This window comes from Misgurnus anguillicaudatus, chromosome 14 (assembly GCF_027580225.2).
Source record: "Misgurnus anguillicaudatus chromosome 14, ASM2758022v2, whole genome shotgun sequence".
Lineage (NCBI taxonomy): Eukaryota > Metazoa > Chordata > Actinopteri > Cypriniformes > Cobitidae > Misgurnus > Misgurnus anguillicaudatus.
This window is the reverse complement of record NC_073350.2, coordinates 19869127-19891122: the sequence shown is the minus strand read 5'-3', so window position 1 is coordinate 19891122 and position 21996 is coordinate 19869127. Positions and strand designations below refer to the sequence as shown.

At 39.3% G+C, this 21996-nt stretch overlaps 1 protein-coding gene across 3 annotated transcripts in view; it reads right to left on the bottom strand.

Annotated features, from left to right (window-relative positions):
* The window catches only part of foxp4 (forkhead box P4), a 135192-nt gene that overhangs the window by 6599 nt on the left and 106597 nt on the right, over window positions 1-21996 (bottom strand). For all 3 annotated transcript variants that reach the window (XM_055183435.2, XM_055183436.2, XM_055183434.2), the window contains exons 10-17: window positions 20025-20112; window positions 15171-15254; window positions 12561-12762; window positions 12144-12220; window positions 11777-11878; window positions 5099-5220; window positions 3752-3818; window positions 795-967 (exon numbers count right to left, since the gene is read on the bottom strand). In XM_055183435.2, coding sequence (XP_055039410.2) covers window positions 795-967; window positions 3752-3818; window positions 5099-5220; window positions 11777-11878; window positions 12144-12220; window positions 12561-12762; window positions 15171-15254; window positions 20025-20112 — 915 coding nt within the window. The remainder of the gene's footprint in view (window positions 1-794; window positions 968-3751; window positions 3819-5098; window positions 5221-11776; window positions 11879-12143; window positions 12221-12560; window positions 12763-15170; window positions 15255-20024; window positions 20113-21996) is intronic.

Here is a 21996-nt window from a genome sequence, read left to right as displayed (position 1 = left end):
CAGAGGTTTTACTTTCTACTTAAAAGTATTTTTCAAGTATTTGTATTTTATCCGTGTTTTTCTTTGGAAAACATACATTCCAAAGCATATTATCAAAAATTTTACTCTATTACACTTCATAAAAACAAGTTTTTGTTTTACATTTAATATACACGTACTTTTACTCAAGTAAAAATACAAAATTTTAATGTAATTAGGTGTTAAATAAACTTTAATATGCAATATTAAAGAATACACAGTATGACTATATGCTTTAGAATGTAGTGAATAATTTTTTTTGCAATACAAACACCCAAATAAAGCACAGATACTCGGAAAATGTAACTAATGTAACCAAGTATTGTCCACGTCTGCTGACAAGTCCAACTAAATTCTATTTAAGTTAATAAAAGTCAGTTTTACTGGCGTTTTTCGCAGCAGCCGCTATGATAACCAGCCATTTTGTTGAATCATTTGCCACTCAACAGGGCGAGTTCAGGCGTGGTCACGTGGAAAAGTGACGTCAATGCATACCCTCTATTTTCAATCATGCAAATCAAGTAAAATAATATAATATCAAAATAAATAGCAATATTTAATATAAAAATTGAAATAAAATAATATTTAAAAAGGTTTATGTATCATAATTTACAATAGTTTCATCACAAATCTGTTTAGCACTATTAAATGTCCGATTGGTAAGGTAATAAATGAATCTTATTAAGAAATGTTTTCACACAATTTGCCGAATCTTTACTAATAACAACAAAACCTGAGTTAGCTAGTAATTGTGTTGGTTAGTTGACTACTCTTACCCATACTGCTGTGGAGAGAGGCCAGGGCTGCAGCTGCCGTTACTGTTGACCTGTTCAACAGTGCTGCTGACATCATCGTGACCGACGTGCAGCATGTTAAGGCTCGCACCTGTGCTGTTGTTCAACAGGGTGGGGCTGTTCAGAAGACCAAGACTGCTTTCCGCAAGTGCAGCCTGCACAAATATACACACAGATCACAGATAAGTGAAATATTTAATATGGAAAATAAGGCATGAGATATTCAATTAAGAAAGAGTGGTTGTGTTATCAGTAAATTTCACAGTGCCAACAACAACAAGGCTCAAGAATGCACGTACTGATAAAATATGTGCACCTTGAAGGCACTCTAAATTACTCGGGATAAAAGCATACACCGAATGCAAAATGTAAATATTGCCTGTTGCAGAATTGTACAAGTTATAAGGTCTGAAATAATTGTTATGGTAAATATAATGTGTAAAAATGCGTTAAGGCAAACAGCCAGATGTATTTTAAGAGATTTGGAGGCAGTGGATCTGTAGGTTGTTTTGTTTCACCACTAGGGGTCTCCTCACTTCCACACAACAGACTTTACTGCTTGCTGAGGCTAACACAAACACCCCGATATATATTCCTGTCAATCATGTGCTCAGTACTTCTTACAATTTGCTCTTAACATCACAGAATAATCAGAAGTAAACTTTTAGCAAGACATTACATTTTTACTAAAGCTATACAATACATATTTTGCCCGTTTTGTTTTAGAGACAAAAAGAAACTAAACTTCAGTAAAAAAAATATTAATCAATATATTTGGGTTCAAAAGTTTGTTGTAAAAAAACTTATAATATATAATCCGCATTTTGAGTTGTAAAATAAAATAAAATAATAATAATAATAATAATAATAAAAACAACAATAATAATGAGAATAATAATAATATGAAATTCAGAAGTTTAGCATGTTATTTTCCTGCTTTATGTACATTTAATTAATCCAGATTTGATAAAACCACTAAAAACATTTAAAAGCACTTACATATTAATTTTAAATATTTCCTAAAATTGTTTAAAAATATTGTTTTATGCATACATTTTATTTGTATAATTTTATATGAATTGTTGCAATTGTTTTTTCTATTTTCATTGTAAATTTCAATCTTAAATTTTAATGTTCATACAGTCCAAAAACTGCTTTACTGAGTTCATAAACTGCTGCTCTTGAAAGGAATTTTTTAATACATTTCAATTTAAAAAAGCCTTCAAATAAGCTCCCATTCAAAAGCAATGGCAAATTCTTTTTTAAGTAAATACAAATCTAAATACTTATAATTATACATATGGATATTTTAATGTATAATGAAAGGTGGAACGGAAAGCAGTTCTGGCCGGTTTCCTGCATCTCCCAGCAGTCGCTTCTGAACGAGTGCAACTGAGAATTTTATGTGCTGCTTGTGCCAATTCAAACTGTCGTGACTGGCCGAAATATGCCGAGACAGGAGAGAGAGAAATGAAAAGAGTTTGAGGGAAATTCATTCTGATTCTGTGGAGACGGGGTGGTGACAAGAAAGCTGATCAGGGTCATGCAACGTTTATCTGATGTAAAAGGGGCCATTTTTCCCCTTTAAATATCCAAAACAAACTTCCAATCTTTTAAGATTTTTTATTTTATATATTGTACACGATTAATGCCTGTCTAAAATGATAATCAGGTAGATGTCAGGCCAGATAATACTTGCATTACCAAATTAAAAAATGGCTTTACAGTTTAGGGAGGATGCAAAACACAACACACCACTTAAAGAATTGCAAAGTAAAAAAAAAGGAGTTTCTGAGAAATCCTAATGGAAAACTAGAAATAATTATCCAGCACTCTTCTGCACTGTTGTGCTTTTCTCTGTGTTGGCTCTTTTGTTAAAGATTTAGTTTATGTGTGCCCTTTTCAGGATGAGCAATTTCATTTCCATAGAGATGGCCTGCGGGGTCAGAACAGGACAAACTGGGCCAGGGTGGTGCATGTGCGTGTATGTGTTGGTCCATGATTAGCTGGCTGTTTGTTTGTCAGGCACTGACATGGCTTGTCCCGTCAAGAGACGGATGAGCACAGACCTGACAGAGAGAGAGCGAGCCACACACCCAGACCAGAAAGCCAGCACAAAGGCTAACCCTCCTAGATCCATCTCTGTCTCATCACACAGCGTTCTTGGGAAAAACACACACACACAAACACTGGAGCAGAGCTGGGTGAGCGTCGCACAACTCTAAAATCTCAGAGAAGTTTGGTGACGTGGTGGCTTTCAGATGGATTTCTAGGACAGATGCTAATTTTATGCCGTGACCTTCATTGACAAATATTTGACACTATAAATCACATACGGCTGAGTGGAAACATGTACACCTGGAGGGAGGAGAAGCGAGGAGGTTTGGGAGAAGGAGCTAATTACAAGAGGAAATTGTTATCAGTGCCCCTTGTGTGGTTGATCTGGTCTGCACCGGGTCACCCATTTTTTCCCTTGATCTTTCTATAACCTTTTGTCCTTGGCCATACAAGATCATTTAAGTTTGGGCAAATTTGCAACTGAATCATTCAGAGTGATCTGTGAACTGGTTTGACGGATTCACTGAACGGATTCACTCAGAAGTGATTCACTCACAAATATGCCATGCAGGTAATATCAAGACAGAACTAAAATATTTTCATTATAGAAATACTATTTATTGTTTATACTTTAAATATTTTTATGACTTTCCGAGACACTACCCCCCCAAAAAAATCATGATCTCATTAACAGTTATATTTTCACAATATGTTTTTTTTACATTATATAGGATGAATTTATGTATATCACATAAAATGGGTTTCACATACTGGGTCACAATTTTTAAAATTCCCAGAATGACTTTAGCAACTCTTTGTGTGTGTGTGTGTGTGTGTGTGTGTGTGTGTGTTATTTTGATGCATGGAAAACACACACTCACCTGATAACTGGCATTCAGGGAGCCGAATCCCAGTCCGGAAATCATATTCTTCACGAGTGTGGGACTTCTGAAAAGAGGAAAGTAAAACATGGCCATTAGCTACCTGATGTCCCAAAATTCCGTGAAGTAGTCACACATTATTTTGCTCAGTTTTGTGTGACACTGTTTTTCCTATTTTTAAACAATTGTTGCTTCGGTTTGGGGTTAGATTTGCTGTTTGCGTTAGGATGTCACTTAATGTATTGGTTTATACCATTTTTTTGTATGCTTTTTAAACCATCGTCGCCTGACGTTAGGGTTAGAGTTGGGTTTGGGTAAGGATGTCATTTTATGTAACAGAAAGTTGTTCTGGCCCCAGACCGAGGCGACAATTGTTTAAAAATAGGAAAAAACAGTTGAGTAACCAATACGTGAAACTGTCACGGAAAAGAAAGTCGTGTCAGGGGCGCGTAATATGGTGGAAATACGTGACAATGTCACGCAAAACTGAGCAAAATAATGCGTGACTATTTCACGTATTTTGTGAGATCAGGTTGCCATTAGAGTAAGTGCAAGTGTGGAAAACTACAGATCTTGTTCATCTGATGACACATACAAACACCAGCGAAAACCCAACGCATTCTGACACAGCATATTGCACAAGAAACACACACACAAAATTCCGTTTGTTCCCGTTTGTGAGCTACAAGGCTGAGATCTGGAGCGCAGGCCGTCGGCTGGGTAATTTGCCGTCGTCTCTCTGGCAAAGCTTAAGACGGCGTGTAACATCTGTTTGTACAAATGCAAGCAGGCACGCTTTCTGCTGTGGATCTGCTCACAATGTACCCTAAACAGTGTAGACACAGACGGGAAAAACACACACGCGCATAAACACGTACCGCCAAATGCAAGCAGACGAGGTACAAAAGAGACCTTTGTGCTTCTGACTGGAGAGTCCATAATAAGGTAATGATGGGAAGCCCATTAGGGTAATCATACATGCCAATAACCATTATAGCCCCACTTACAGACCAGGCTTACAAGCTTATGGTTTAGCTAAAGGAATAAAGCCTGTTTTGGGAAATTTGACTGAATAAATAGTCTTCATCTTGAAGAATGCCGTTTTAATCCAATGTTACACAGGTTATTTTAAATGAAGTATGACTTTGCTCATTCGGGCGGTTAAATGCAGGCTCGCGTTTGAGATTTAAAAACTCTCGGGATTCTTGAATGTCAAAAATGTAGTTTATTGCTTACACAAAGTCATTTAGGACACTTGATTTATTTTTAGTTTTGTGTTGCCTTAAAATAAATCTTTGAAGAAGCACTGGTAAGGGACAGGTGCATGCCTAGGGTGAAACTACCCACCCGGTCATCTTTGGTGGTCTCCTCTTTTGGTATTCCACTTCGTCCACGGTCCAGACGGCACCCTTGACGTTCTCCACTCGCACAAAGCACTTGTGCAGACTCAGGTTATGGCGCACAGCATTCTGGGTAACGGAGAGACGGAGAGCAAAAAGATGAAGTTTTTCTCTACACCGTAGGTATCTTAAGCACAATCGTGACTGCTTTGCTCTCATTGCTGGAAATGCAATTATGGCGAAGCCTGATATAAACAGCCTTTAATAATGGCATAAATCTTATACCTGCTTTCTAATTAAAAGAGCGCACGTGATGATGGGCACAAAAGATTGTGTGGCTCAGATAGGGACGTGTCGAGCGAGCGTACAGTATCTCTCCATCTCAAACTCGCCACCCCCTCATACACACACACACACACAAGCAATTAAGTGCACATGCTATCGAGGAGAAGTGACAATGTGGTGCCACACCATCACAACAGTAGGAGTTTTTAACGCAAAAAAAATAAAACGATGCACCATACAAGACTCCCTCCCCCATAACCGGCAAACCAACCCCTTGCTTTTTTATTTTAAATTTTACTAATCAGCCACTATCTAGAATAACACCCCCAAGGGACGCCCCTTCCTTTTCATCTGCTATTTGTAGTTGTTCATGCCCAATTTCATTACCAATTTTAATTCGTGTATAATTAAATCCTGTGTATTTTTTCAGACGCGCTCTTTTTTTTCCAATCCATGAGGGAGGGACTGCTGATTCTAGAATCACTCCTAACCATAATTACAAGTGCCATAATCAGGCGAGGCCTCCCTCCTTTGAATAAATTTCCCCGTGCAGGAGGCATGATGCTTCGTTTTGCAAATGAGTATGACCCCAATTTCAGCCTGCCACCTCACCGATTTTATTTGCATTCCCATCCGTGATGAAAGACTAATTCTCTCAGTTAAAACATTAGCAGCAATTTAAAGGGGGTCAGCCTTGGTAGACATAAACAAAATGCCTTCCTAGCCGTGTGTGACTGGAGGGGTGCTCGCTCTGGAGGAGGTTGGGGTGCATAGCGATATTAGAAAGATGGCACGCGTGATGTGCGTGTCAGACGGGTCTTGGATCTGTCGGTGGCGTTGTCTACACACAGACAGAGGACACCGCGGCCACCATTTTACTGTCTCATCAGCCCGAGCGATCACTGTTTTTGTATGCATATTAATAAGATGAGAAATAGTGGTGGATGTATGTAATGTACAGTTTACAGTCAACACGAAATGGCATTCGCAACTATCTCTGTAATTTCTGGTTTGAACAGGATGTACAAGAATAGTGAGTTAAGTGGAAGGGTTAAAAGAATTTGCCAATGTGTTAAGAAAAAAAAACATCCTGCACAACTTTGCCTGCAATCTAAATTAATTGTATGCATTAAGGAAGAAAGCAAGATCTCTTTTAATGCTAAAGAAACCAGACACAACACTGGGCTTAAAAATGATACAGTTTTTACAGAAGATTTTTTGTCCACAAGTGGAGTTTTTTTTTTTTTTTTTTTGCTGCTGTCGCCCTGTTAACTTGCTTACCGGGAGACTGCTGACACTAGCTTAGTTTAATGTTTTGTAACAAAATAGCTTTTATTGTAATGGACCGGCTACAATCTAAAAAATGTCACTGTTTCAATTTTGTAGGTGTGTGGTGCAGGGGTGGCGTTATTGCAAATTCTTTATGTAACACTATTATATATTTTAAAGGATGAGTCCATTTTCATTTTTCAAAATCCAGATAATTTACTCACCACCTCATCCAAAATGTTATTGTTTTTTTGTTCAGTCGAGAAGAAATTATGTTTTTTGAGGAAAACATTCCAGGATTTTCTAATTTTAATGGACTTTAATGGACCCCAACATGTTTAATGCAGTTTAAAACTGCAGTTTCAAAGAACTCTAAATGATCCCAAATTAGGCATACGGGTCTTATCTAGCGAAACGATTGTCATTTTTGACAAGAAAAATAAAAAATATGCACTTTTAAACCACAACTTCTCGTCTATCTCTGGGGTCCTGTGATGCGCAAGTGCAACCTCACACAATACGTCATCACGTCAAGAGATCACGGATGACGAGTTCGTAACTACGCCCCAGTGTTTACAAGTGTGAAGAAAGAGGACCGTTCCGACGTTGTTGTATGTCGAATGATACTAATTAATGTCTTTGTGTCAGTTTATTGTTTAAAATTATCGGCAAATGTGCATTTTATATATGTAACACGTGAGCTTTCGACGTCATTACGCAACTACGTGAGGTCGCGCTGGCGAGTCACAGGACCGGAGATAAAAAAGAAGTTGTGGTTTAAAAGTGCATATTTTTTGTCAAAAATGCCAATCGTTTTGCTACTTAAGACCCTTATGCCTCGTTTGGGATCGTTTAGAGTCCTTTGAAACTCCGTTGAAACTGCAATTTAAAACTGCATTAAGTTAAGTGTTGGGGTCCATTAAAGTCCATTAAAATTAGAAAAATCCTGGAATGTTTTCCTCAAAAAACATAATTTCTTTCGACTGAACAAAGAATGACATCAACATTTTGGATGACATGGTGGAGTAAATTATCTGGATTTTTTTTTAAGAAGATGAACTAATCCTTTAAGGGCCATTTGCATGTAAGATGGAAAGGCATGTCTAGTTTAATATGACATCTGTTATTTATCATCAGAAAAAGTATATATCATTTTATTAGATTAGATTGTAATCTATGAGGATAATAAAATGTGCAATAATAATATATATAAATTTCTATATACTATATATTTAATAATTTTCATGATTTCTGTAGTTTCTTTTCTTTATTTTTTATGTAAAGCTGCTTTGAAAGAATGCAACATTGTAAAACGCTATAATAAAAATTTCACTTGACTTAACATGAACACAAAGTAAAATACTCATCTATAAACTACCGTGTACCAGTAAAATAAAATGCTTACTGGCGACAACAGTATTAAACCTCAGCAGCAGCCTTTAATATTTATGTTTAACAAAAACAAGGCCCAGAGAAAAGATCAGGGTGAGCTACGAATATTTCTTAAAATAACTTTAAATACACAATTATTAATTCAACTACTGCAAAAAGGACTGTGGGAAATGAATTACACAAATCGCTGACAGATGCTACACACCATAACATCTCCATAGGATAAAAAAACCTTTACAAGCAAATGCACGCTCAGAAAAAACGGGTGATTTGCGTTCCCGGCTAGTGTCCATCTTGCGAATAAGAGCCGACCCTCGAACTGATCAATGACTTCCTCTGCTTTCTGTACTTGACTTTTCATGAAATATAGATGGCCATTAAGAGCACCAGGGAACATGCATCTCCATTTCTATATTTAATACCGGTGCCAAATGACTGGCAAGAGGGAAAGACGAGCGAGAATGTGGAGTTATTAAAAAAGAAGAGAGATGGTCAGAGAAGGTGGAGGGAATAAAATAAATCAGGCTCTGTTGGAGAAGGAAAAGCAGACGAATACATTAAATTGTTAAATTTCATAAAAGTGAAATGAGTTGTTAAAGATATTCCTGCCACTTGCGACTCCCTTCCCCTGAACTGTACTCTCGCTGCCTAAGCTCACTAACTGTTCCTGGGTGCCACTGCGGTTCAAGGCTATTAGCCTGCTGTTCTATCTCACAGCCTTCTGTGTTCCCATCACACCTTTCCTTCCTCATCTCCAGAGGCTCAGACACACAAATGAGCCCTGGGCCAATGTTGGCTGAATGTGGGGCAGCACCTCTTCAGCCCAGGCTACAGGCTACGTGAATGGTTAATGAAGAAGATGACTGACGGGAAGAAAGCTACGCTATGTGGCGTCCATTTCCTCCCTGGGCTGATGGTGTCTGTTCAGGCTACTGGTCCAGAGGGGGGAGAGAGGAGAGGAGGTGCCTGTTTTAGCACGTCTTTCTAAAGGCAAGGCTAATGGCCGAGCAGGCTGATGGGGATATGGGCCGATAAATGGGAAGGTTACATGGTTGACCCGGGCCTTTAATGACCGCTCGACATCGCACTTCACCATAAGCCTGTAGTCTTTACTTTAGACAGAGAGAAAGAGCAGTGTGATCGGTGACAAACCCATTAAGGCAAGCTTAGAGAGAAAGTTTAACACCGGAAATGGTCATGACACTCTCCTGCATGAATAAATAGATGTCTGCCACCATGATCAATAAAGAATATACACAAACATCACCTATGCAAAATTACAATTATGACCTGGTTTAACTTGTGCTTAAATTTAAATTAATTTAAGATCACTAAAACTTAATATAAAACCAGACTGCAGGTGGTTAGTGAGGAAGTTGCAGGATTTTAAATGATTAGTCCATTTTCTTAAAAAAAATCTAAATACATTACTCCCACCATGTCATCCAAAATGTTAATGTCTTTCTTTGTTCAGTTGAGAAGAAATTATGTTTTTTGAGGAAAACATTCCAGGATTTTTCTCATTTTAATGGACTTTAATGGACCCCAACACGTAACAGTTTTAATGCAGTTTAAAATTGCAGTTTAAATGACTCTAAACGATCTCAAACGAGGCATAAGGGTCTTATCTAGCGAAACAATTGTCATTTTTGACAAGAAAAATAAAAACTTCTCGTCTTCCTCCGGTCCTGTGACGCGCCAGCGCATCCTCACGTAATACGTCATCACGTCAACACGTTCCGATGTTGTTGTATGTCGAATGATACTAATTAATGTCTTTGTGTCAGTTTATTGTTTAAAAATTTCCGCAAATGTGCGTTTCATATGTAACACGTAACCTTTCCACGGCATTACGCAATTACGTGAGGTCGCGCTGGCACGTTTCAGGGCCGGAGGAAGAAGACAAGTTGTGGATTAAAAGTGCATATTTTTTATTTTTCTTGTCAAAAATGACAATCGTTTCACTAGATAAGACCCTTATGCCTCGTTTGGGATCATTTAGAGAACTTTGAAGCTGTGACGAAATTGCAATATTAAACTACATTAAAACTGTTACGTGTTGGGGTCCATTAAACCTGTAATGTTTTCCTCAAAAAACATAATTTCTTCTCGACTGAACAAAGAACGACATCAACATTTTGGATGACATGGTGGTGAGTAATTATCTGGATTTTTGGACTAATCCTTTAAGCTGAAGATATAGTTTTCATTCAGATTTAAATTGAAATTTAGGTGCACTACCTAAAATGATGCTTATATGCGAAAAGACGTGCAACCCTTTATTGAATTCATCCCAGGGTGTCCAGAACAATGTTAATATAAAGAAATTAAGAAAAATTCTTGTTGTTAATATTTCTAAGACAAAACTTGCGCAACAGGTGTACATAGCTTTGGTGATGTTTGGTATCACTTCATGTGGTTAAAGCGTCTGATCAAAGCTTGAATTTCCATACAAAATAACAGCAGCTGGTTCACAGGGGTCGGGAAAACCTGCTACTGTGCCCAGGGGAGAGCTGCTCACATGTGGAGGGCTCCAGTTGAGATGCAAAGCTGATATAAATCTGACTCCGGACCAGCGGGCGCATGTTGATCAACCAGTCCAAATTAAACAGCCTGATAAGAGTCCACTGAATTACGTGCTTATAGACTGATAACACATCACTACAGATCAATTGTGTGTGTGTGTGTGTGTGTGTGTGTGAGGTTGTATACATACACACACAGCACCAGTGGACTATGCAAGGTTTTATTCATCCATGGAATTCCAAGATCAGATTTCCAACCAGCAGACTCTAGATATCGATTGCTTTAAGTGTTAAAATGAATCATTGCACTTATGGCTGCTTTATTAATATTAATGATAGAGGTAAATAATCTTTAATATATTTGGTATTTATGTAATAGCTTAAAGATAAAAGGAACGTATTTGTGGTTTGGTGTCAATGGTGGGGTGCTTAAGCCTTACTGATGGGGATACTTAAGATAAAATGCTGTCATATCCCAACCAGAACCTTTGTGGTTCTGGTTATTCATTATCCATGTAATCAAATGCCAATACATTTGCCTGCTCTCTCTCACACAATCACAACAATGAGAAGTGCACACCAGGACACCCAAAAAAGAGGGAATATTTGTAGAGAGAAGGGAGAAAAAAACAGATGGGTTGTATCTTGTATGTCTGGGTGAAGTCAGGCATCGTTAATAACCCTACTGTTATTGGAGCACCACAGAAAGCCGTATCTCTGTTGTACCCGTTGTACCCCTTGGCACACAGGCAGGATTTATTGTTGTTTGGGTAGTGCTGAACAATGGGCCGGGTCTGTTTTTATCTCTGCGAGGCTCGCATAAAAGGAGCCTCCGGCCTCATTGCCGGCAGGCAAGCGTAAGCTCTTCTAAACAATATTATATAATGTAAGTGTTCGGTACACAGTGACCCCTGCAGAATGGTTAACAACTATTTTTATCACACACACAAAAAACAAGATCATCACATTATGAATAAAATCATAGAGATACCAAATATATACAGTATGCGACCCTGCCTGTGAGATCCAGGCCGAAAGTCTATTCATATCACTTTCAATCTTTGACATGGCCTTACTCAGTGAATATTAAATATATCAAGGTTATATTTTCACACAATTTTGATTTTATGTAGGAAACAATAAATTACAAAAAACGTCAGCTGGGTTTTTACAGACTGGGTAGCGTTAAAGAATCACATGGGACGTTACTGTACCTTCCATGTTGCTGTGTTTCTCCTGAAATAGGCGAACATTCGTGTAAACCAGTTGTAGATCTCATTTAGAGTCAGCTGACGGTCGGGAGCTTCCAGAATGGCCTGGGGAAAAAAGTGAAGAGAAAGCAAAAGAGATGGCGTGAGCGAGTGTCAAGAGGTGATTCAAACGGCTGTTATTAGCGTAACATTAGCTGATGGACCGCTTCCATGCATTATGGATAGTGCCGAGAATTTCGACATGACTGACATCCAGCTACGAGATCATAAATCCTCAGTTACCAGCATGCACCTCTGAACTCAGCTCTAGTGCACTGGGGTACTAAAACCACAGACTGGATCGGTCCATTATATACACAGGTTGACTTACGTGTCGTATGAGAGAAGCATAGGTGAATGGAGGCCTGACATCAGCGTTTTTGTAGAATTCACAATTCTGTGCGAGTTCTGTAACAGATGTAAACAAGCGAGTCTTAAGTACACTTCAATGGCATAGAAATCAACCTCTAAGTGGGCATATACACCAAAGCGTTTAAACGGCAGGCAGACGTCGACTGTGGGCGCTTGGCAGCGTTTTTCCAGCTAAGCGCATTTGTTTGCTTTTATACTTTATTGGTCGTTGAACGATGCACCGGTTAGTTGTTGTAATATTTGTCCCACCCCTAGTGATATTTGTCGAACCCATGCCCTTTGCACTGTCCCAGGGAACACACATACAGATAAAAAAGTGCATCTGCCTGATGCATAAATGTAAATGTGGTGAATTTTGTGCGGGTGCATGACTGACCCGATGCGTTGGGGGTGCAGAACTTGTCTGAGTTGCGGCGACGGATGGGTCCGACTCCGTGCAGGCTGGAGGAGCTGATGACGGAGGGTCCCTGCCTCATGGGGGTGATGGGGGTGGCAGCTGAGGTGGGGGGGTGTGGCAAGCCCTCAGGAAACCCTTCGTTTTCTCGTTTCGACATTGACACACTAGAGGCCAGGTTCAGCTGGATAGGAGGAAATGGTAGAGTTTAACCTCATTTGCAATTAAACAAATTCAGATTTAAAGGAAACCACCGTTTTTCAATATCTTACTATGTAACTTAGACGAATTAATACATACGTATCTTTTTCCAATGCGTGCACTTTTAATCTTTGTACAGCGCGTCGTGACTGTGTTAGCATTTAGCCTAGCCCCATTCATTCCTATGGCTCCAAACAGGGATGAATTTAGAAGCCACCAAACACTTCCATGTTTTCCCTATTTAAAGACTGTTACATGAGTAGTAACATGAGTAAGTATGGTGGCACAAAATAAAACTTTGTTTGGAGCCATAGGAATGAATGGGGCTAGGCTAAATGCTAACACATTCAGGAAGCGCTGTACAAAGATTAAAAGTGCACGCATTGAAAAAAAAAAGGTATGCATTAATTCATCTAAGTTGAGGTAAGAAGATAGTAAAATATTGAAAAACGGTGGTGTTTTCCTTTAACAATCTAGATTATGTGGTGGCCTAATGCAAATGTAAGTCAAATTAAAGTAAGCAATGTATGCCTGCCTGCCTCCATCATAATGTGAAATCCAGGCTAAAGTCTCACATAAATATCAAATTAGAAGCATCAAAGTTTGACTTTGCTCATTGATTTTGAAATGTCTTAATCAGTATTAGATTAAATTAAGACAGTAAATCACAAAAAATTACTTTAGCTTGGTTTTCAGTCTCTACATAGCCTTGCTTTTAATTCCTCTCATTTCATGTTATACTGTAATCTCCAGCGTTTCAATTACAACCCAGGAAATACAATCATTGTCAAATTGTCATTGGTCTCCTGCTGTTAGTAACGCATCCTGTGATCCATGCCAGCGCATCCATGCCAAAAGCAGTTGGCACAGCGTCTCTATTATGAGTTGATGCCGCTCAGCCGGTAAAATTCAAACAAATCTCTTTTCTCAGATGCGCACACACACGCGAGGCTTCTCTGTTACACACTGTCTACAATTAAAGCCACGCAAGACGAGCACAACAAAATGATACATGGTGCGAGGGGGAAAAACAATCTGGCAACAAACATGGCTTGTGGTTACCCAACCTCTTTGTGGTCCTGCTCCGCCCAATTAGCTTCGGTGGGCACGGAGCGCTAGGAAACAGCTTTCTTGATCGCTCGGGGAGTCTTTTGTCAAGGCTGCTTGTTTTGCTCTAATTAAAACCATCATGTGCACGTGCGAGCAGGAGAGGGAGAAAGGATGGGCGTAGCAGGGCTGAAGCTAATATGGCGAATTAAACGGCGCCGGCCCCTTTTCTCTTTATTCTCATTGCCACAGGACCCAACCTGGCCCATCTCCAGTAATTAGGAGAGTAAAATGGTTTAACAGGTACTTAATTAACGCTGGAGCCGTGCCAGTTTGCTGTGCCAAACATGCAACGATCTTAATAGCGGTCAATGCCACACAAGGGTTTGAGCTTTTGCTAAGCTCCGCCCTGATGCTAACCCTTACCACTTAATGCTAATGCTTTCTCTTGATCACACTCACAATTATCATTTTGTCTTTCTCTCTATTTTGTCTAGGTTGCTCGGCCTCCGTCCTGTTTCCCATTACTGTCTAATAGCAGCTGATCCAGAGAATTTGTCTCCAAACAGGAGACGCGCCCTACTTTCACCCCCGCCTTCATTTAGATCCCTTCAAATGAAGACACTCCACTTCTAATTGACAATTAATTTCAACATCTTCGTATTTTAATAAGACGACTCATCAATCTCGGCATGAAATATTCATTACATTCCTAATAATTGCACAGGCAGCTGGTAGCTCGAGGGGAAAAGCATTCTGACGCCGGAAAGATGTGGACCGTCTAGGCTTTCTTGTTCAAAACACGTCCCATCATTTATACTGTGTGCAATGATATAAACGCAAGTGCATTCAGATGTGCTTATGTTTTGCGTACACAAGCGCTCATACCCTTAATCTCTTCTAAAGCGGGCAGCAAAATAGGCCGGCTGTGGTAATTACAAGGAGAAATCGAAGTGTGTCTTTAAGAGTCTATTTTCACCGTTATGCTTCAGTTGTAGGAGTTTTAAAGGCATGTTTGAATAAATGATTCATTCGTTTTGTGAAGCTTAAGGATCAGGATAAGTCTCACTGACAGGTAGCAGGTTGCAAAGAAACTATAGAGTTTGGTTGCTCTCCAGAAACATGATCCATGCACGCACACACACGCACGCGCGCAAAGATAGGAACAGAGCAATTCCTTTAAGCTCCAACAGAGAGCGCTCACTGGTCCCTAACACACTACGATCACACTTTATTTTTTTTTACTTTAAATATGCAATAGCTACAAATACATTTAATGTTACAGAGACACGTTATATAACAAAATATAGGCAGGTTGACTGAGTGGGACTGAGATGAACTTACAGGTTGGTTGAAATGCTTTGGCTCTGATGGACGCATGTGCAGGTGGGTCATCATGGCCTGCAGACGCTCGCTCTCTTTGGCCAGCTATAAACAAACACACAGAACACACACATTAGACCAATGGGCAGGCAGTATTTAAGTGACATTATTTATTCATATGTAACTAAGAGATACGGTCAGATGCAGGTTGGATGGTCATTATAACAAAATAAACCAGGAAAGGCGATCAAAGCCTTGTCATCCTGCACTGTCAGGAAAATTACCATCAAATTCTGTGGCTGGGGTGGTACCCAAAAGGTCCCGTTTTGTAGCTTTTACAGGTATACAAAACGTTACACAATGTTGTACCTTTTTGGAAACATTACTCTACCGCAGTGCTTCTCAAATAGTGGGGCGGGACCCCCAGGGGGGGCTCGAAGCGACGCCAGGGGGGGCGCGCGAGACCCCGGGGAAAATACTTTTTCTGGAAGTGATTTTTAAAGATATTACACCCCAATCACGCTGATAAGCCGCTTGTGTTTTTAATTATTATTTATTGATTATATTTAGTTTAATTTTTCAGTATCAAATGGTCAAAAAATATTATACTTTAAATAAGGATTGATTTTTTTATATTTAGTCTTTTCTGTTACAGACTAAAAAACAATGTTAATAAAGTTATTCTTTGTTGTAAGTTGATCAATATTTATTTTTTTGTGTTTTCTTTTTGTGTTTTCTCAATGTTAATAAGGATACAATGTTTTGCAGATGTGTAATTTTATAGACAAATTATACTATTTACAGTCTTGGCGGAGAGTTGGGGGGGCGCGAAATGTTTACCTCTTCCTAGGGGGGGCGTGCCAGAAAATAATTGAGAAGCACTGCTCTACCGTAAGGACCTATTGTGTTTCTTTAAAGGTACAGTTAAATGTTTTGTACCCCTAATATTTAAAAATTATTAATTGGTCATTAAAGGTATACAATATGTCTTTAGCAAAAAATATTTTAAATTTCAATGTGTTGTATACCTATAAAAGTAAAAAAATGAAACTTTAAGGGCACCACCCCAGTTACAAAATAGGTACAGGTTTAAACCTTTGTTCTGACAGTGTAGATGCCTTCTAAAGGGGGTTATTTTTCCCATAAATGAAGTATTGTAATAATGCAATTTAACTTATTTTGTACACTATTTTTTTAAGTAAAAATTATTAATTACGCTGTATAAGTCATCAAATCATTTTAGCTTTTTATTTTAAATCTTGTGATGAATTGATGACACATATAAAAAGCTTATTTTGATGATAAGATAAAAAAATTATCATTGATTGCATCAGTTTTATAGTGTACAAGTTAATTTAAGTACATGTTTATTTTTATAGATGGTTTCAGCAGTAACAACATAAACACACGGCTTTCATGGTCATCACGTAACTTCCGGTAAAGTCTACGAAGAATAAATAAAGTCCTTTTAAAGTAGTTTATTTATAAAACAAGCAAAATAAACAACACGTAGATTACATAGGAACCCAAAACATTTGTTATTTTCAACGAGTTATTTGTTTAAGAGTTCAGTTTCAGCAACTAGTCAGACATTAAACAAACAGAAACCGGATGTAGAGTTCGGACCAGAAGCTTATCGCATCACAGCACATGCACCCGATGAAATGGTCTATAGTGTACAAATAAATGTATTTGTAACTATTTTATGAAAATGTATAATTATACCATTGTGCATCTTTTAGTTTAATATAACATTTTATAGCTGTATGTATGTGACCCAGTCTGTAAAAACCTAGCTAAAGTCTGATTTTTTTATTTTTTTTATTTACTGATTTTACAGTATAATGTAAAAACAATATAACCTTGATATTTTTAATATTGACTAAGTAAAATCATGTCAAAGGTTGAAATTAAAGAAAAGTCAACCTTTGATGCGCCAAATATCATTATTAGATTATGAGACTTTAACCTGGATTTCACAGACATGGTTACATATATTTTCTCTTATTATCTTTATGTAGGTTTTTTGCAATGCACCAAATCTCTCTCATTACAAACACACAATTATTTGTAAGGCCAATAAAGCTGGTAGTGTTGTCAGTGTATGTGCAGTTTACAGTGCTGAGGCAGTGACTCTCTTCAGAGGATAATTTGGCATTCTGCCTGTTAAGTAAGTCGGCTCGCAGGGATGTTGAGGTGCCGTTTCACAGCCCTTGATACCTCTGGGAGAAAACATCTTTCTCTTCATTCTTCTAGCAGCATCTCTTTCTGAGATACTTGCCCTGCAACCACACTCGTCCCTGTTTGACTTTCCTAACTGCCATTTACAGGAAGCTTTGGAGCGGCTGGTGCTTCCTATTTAGGGGTGGGTGGGGGGATTTGGAGGCAGCTCACTCACAATCCACCAAGACTGGGTCCATACACTTTACACATTTTTTACAGCACCCACTGAGACTGAAGTTATATTATGTGAAATAATAATTTTATGTTAATGCAAAAAAAGGATTTAACATTTTTTTTCAAGTACGTCTATACTAAGTTGGTTCAAAATTTTCACCAGTACATAGTTATGTTCCTTCTGGTCTTATGATCTTAAACAGATTTTAGCTGTAAAGATTAATCGCAAGTCCATATTCTGGTGTTTGTGTTTTGTGGCTGTGCCTAGCGTCGCTGAAGTCATCAACAGATCCAGACTGTTTATTCACCCATTAGTTGATATGTGCGTTTAATGAGGGGCTGCCCAGTGCTGGTCAGCAGAGCAATAAAATCAATGGAAAATCTGAGCTGGTTTGTTGAGAGAGGAAGCAGGTTGGTTGGTCTGGATTGGCACTTTGCGACCGGTTTTGGGAAGGGGGATTGTTTAGTAGGTGACAGGACAGAGGTAGAGGGAGATGGAGCAGAGAAGAAATACGCTCAGACATGCGATGACTCTCTTGTCAGTTCTCATCTCCCCTGCATCGGTCTGGACGCGCGTGTAAACGCTCTGTCCTGATCACGCCGATCAAAGCTTGCTGCATGTGCCTGGCAGGGCAGTGTTTTATTTATTTATTTTTTTGAGAAAGAGTGTTGTTGTGAGGGTTAGGGTTATTTTTGGGAATGACGAGATGAGAGGAATGAGAGGCCGACTGATAGCTCGGCCATGTTAAGCTGGAGGGTCCAATGTGCCCAACTAAGGGACAGGAGTTTTAAAGCTTGATAATTTGCAAGAATTATACCACTGCAGGCGTGGCAAAGTTCCTCGATCAGTGTTTTAATTCAGCAAGTGTTACTAAAGTGCGTGCATACTGTAGGTCTCCAAGACAACTTACCCCGTAGGTAACGCTTGCTTTAGTGTGACCTAATCTGCGCTGACCTGTCACTGTCTGCTAGTCCTCTGCCAGTCACTAGACTTTTTAGTGACAGCATTTGTGTCCAAACAAATTACCCACATGGAAGAAAACATGGTCTGCCACTAAACATAGCGCATTTAAAGGTCAAAAACATTTACGGTCTTAAGATCCTGCATGACTTGTGTGTCTAAACATTCCCAGCCAACTTTTTAAATGAAATTAAAAACAGCTAGTTAAAAACAGCATTGCTGCTCACCCGCAGCTGTCTCAACTTGCTTCTTCAGTTCTTTGCTCAGCAAGCTTCATACGGGTTGACCAGTATTTTTTTACTGCATGGTTATGGTAGACCATCACTAAACCAGCATTAAAAATTACGCAGGGCTAAAATCGCATTTAGCGGATTGAAAAATGACTACAATTTGCACTAAATTGGGTCTATACATTTGGGGCAATAAGGGTGTAATGGCAGAAGTATGTAGCCCAGGAAATGCATTGCATTTTGGCGCAATGCGCATGCGTCGAACGTCTGTGTAAACATACAAGTCAAATAAACGATACTTTGCAAGGCTGTGCGTTCGACCATACGTTAAAAAACAGACTATACTCCTAGCTTAAGTGAGCAGAGGAGGTCTCTGGCACCTCCCATGTCCACCCTTCTCCTCCGTGTGTGCACGCCATAGGCAGCCTGCAGTTCTCGCAGAAAGCCCACGGCAGGAGTATTGAGAGAGGTGCTCAGAAACTCTCTAATTGGGATCCATCAAAGACAAATATTCTGTCTTTTTCTCTCACACCCATACTCTACATCACTTTTCCTATTACAAGCTCCAGTGATCTCTATCAACTCTTGTGACATGTAATGGGCAGAAAATCATGCCAGCTGTGTGTGTGTGTACCGTATATGAGGCAGTATAGGAGGGATCAGGGAGACAATGGCTATGTTTAATCCCTCTTTTAAGTTTCCTACGATGTGTATTACTATGTTGCGAACACGTATATGGGCACTTGAGATATCTTTGATCTATTACACATTAGGATCCTGATGACTCAATTACCTGAGCCACAATTACAAGGCGTGCACACTAAAACAGTGCTGATATATTCATAGCGGTTTACAAGAACAGCACTGTACAATGTGGCAAAACTGATAACCTTGTGGTGCCAGCTTTGTTTTTGGTACCTTAATGATCCTGTAGCTTAACTGGTAAAGCATGGTGGTGGTAACACCAAGGTCATGGGTTTAAATTACAGGAGTGGACGTAAAATGTGAATGATAATGGTAAGATGTATGGCTTGTATGCAAGGTATGTCTGCCAAATGTATATGCATCTTTTGTTGTAGTTTTATTGTTAAAATGCCAGAAATTACACCCAAAGACTATTTCAAGCATGAATGTGTTGGTAAATAAACAAAAACATATATTTTCTTCCAGCACCATGCAGTATTTAAAAAAAAAAGGTAGTCAGGTGGCTTTAAAAGTTCTGGAGAAATGTTGATTTTGCGAGATTTTTCCAGAAATGTTGATTTTGCGTCTGTGCGCGCATCTCACCTGTATCTCCAGCTGTTGAACGACCTGCATCTGGACCCTGCACTGGGCTGTGCTGCGATCGTCCAGGGCGTGCTCGCTGTTCAGGTGCCTGCGAGAGAGACATCAAAATTGTTAAATAATGCAAACATGCGGCGACGGGTCAGCGCATCCTAATACGCGGTCCGCAACACGAAATCAATCTACGTGCAAATAAACCTATTCTAGGTGACCCTATCTAAACTCCCACAGGGAGACCTGTAAGCAGATTTGGACCATCTGCCTCAAGCCATGTAGCTGACACCTACAAACATGCGCTACGGCTGCAGCTCGGCCTTCTGGGATTGCTTTGGAGACGGAGGAAGTTTGTGCCGCGTGTGCTAACGTGTTTGCACTACATGCCCAGACCATCACATCCTGACAACATGCACATACATACACAAATACTGAGGTCACCGAGGCAGCAGAGATCTAGTTGCAGCGTCCCGGCCAAGCATGACCTCACATAAACAAACAACTACATCAAAATGCGACCGCGGATAGTTGTTTATTTTCAAATGAGAAACATTTAATAGGACCACAATGGCCCATTCTGAGGAAATCCCTAACAATAGTGGATTTCCATACGAAAAACACTTTTCACTAGGCGTATAAACTTGATTTCCTTTCGTAAGAAAATTAAAACAATATTAGTACATGAAAGACGTCGAAGGACTGCGTCATGTGAACTAACGTGACCGTATTGTCTTTTGAAATGGAGATGCCAAAAATGGTTACGTATTGAACCAATCCAGTCCATTTAATTTGCGAATAACAGTTTTATTTTGTTTACCAACATTCAGTTGAAATCAAAATGACTTCAGCCTCAAACGTCTCTACAAATTAGCTCTCTATGTCCTAATGTCTCGGCTATTCTGTTGAAACGCAGCTGGAGTGGGATATTATTTTGGAAACGGTTTTGTTTTTTGTCAGAAAGCTAAGTGCCGCAGGCCATGAACCCTGAGTGGGAGTCGAAAAAAAAACACCTGGATATGACATCATTTGTTTTACTCATCAAGCGCTTGCTTCAAATGGGTGATTCTGCCCTGAGTTATTCAAGTCATGTTTTGTTTTTTTTAAGCAAACTGTAACTCCCCCAAACAAAACAAAACAGATGATGCAGGGATGAGAATCAAAAGGGTAAGCGAAACCAAAGACGGGAAAAAGGGAATGAGAGGAGCCAATGAGAGAACGTAGGATATTTGTATGTTTAAATGTTAAATATTCGTATTAATATGTCAATTTATATATTTAGTATGCAGTCATGTGTAAATTGGAATAATGTACAGTCAGCAGGTTATTATTGCAAAAATAAACCATTCAGGGTGGTACAAGACCCCCATCAGCCCGTTGAGGCTTTTATACAAACATTTCTGTATCCAAATGATGATGTCATAAAGATGTCATGCACCCCTACAGGTGTGTAAGAAACCCCTCCATCCTCTCCAAACCACACACCTGCTGGGGTATAATAACTCAGGGGTCATGAGAAAGCCTTATATGATATAAGCAGGGGAGCAAGGGGTAAGTAACAACAACACGATTGGGCCACAATGCTCACTTATTCAGCTGAACTCATCACAGCTGTAAGCCTCATAAAGCAAATATTTCCCGAGGTTAGGTGGATTAAGGGTTATTTCATATTAAGGGGAAATCCAAGCTTAAAATGCAAAACACATCATCTTTCTTCTTCCTTCCAAAGGTGAATCAATCCTGCCCTGATCTACAAATTATTAGCACGCCCCACATATCTTAAGTCCATCTCATCCCAGAGACTTATCCATCAGGGAATTTCTGCGTGTTTTAACAGTATCCTCATTTGCAGGGTTGAAACACCAGGTTAAGTCCTCCGCACTGCAGGAGACCAACATATAGAAGTGAATAAAAGCCTTGCAACACACTTACATCTTAACACGCTTGGTCTCCACAACATGACTGCCAAGCATGACCGTTACGA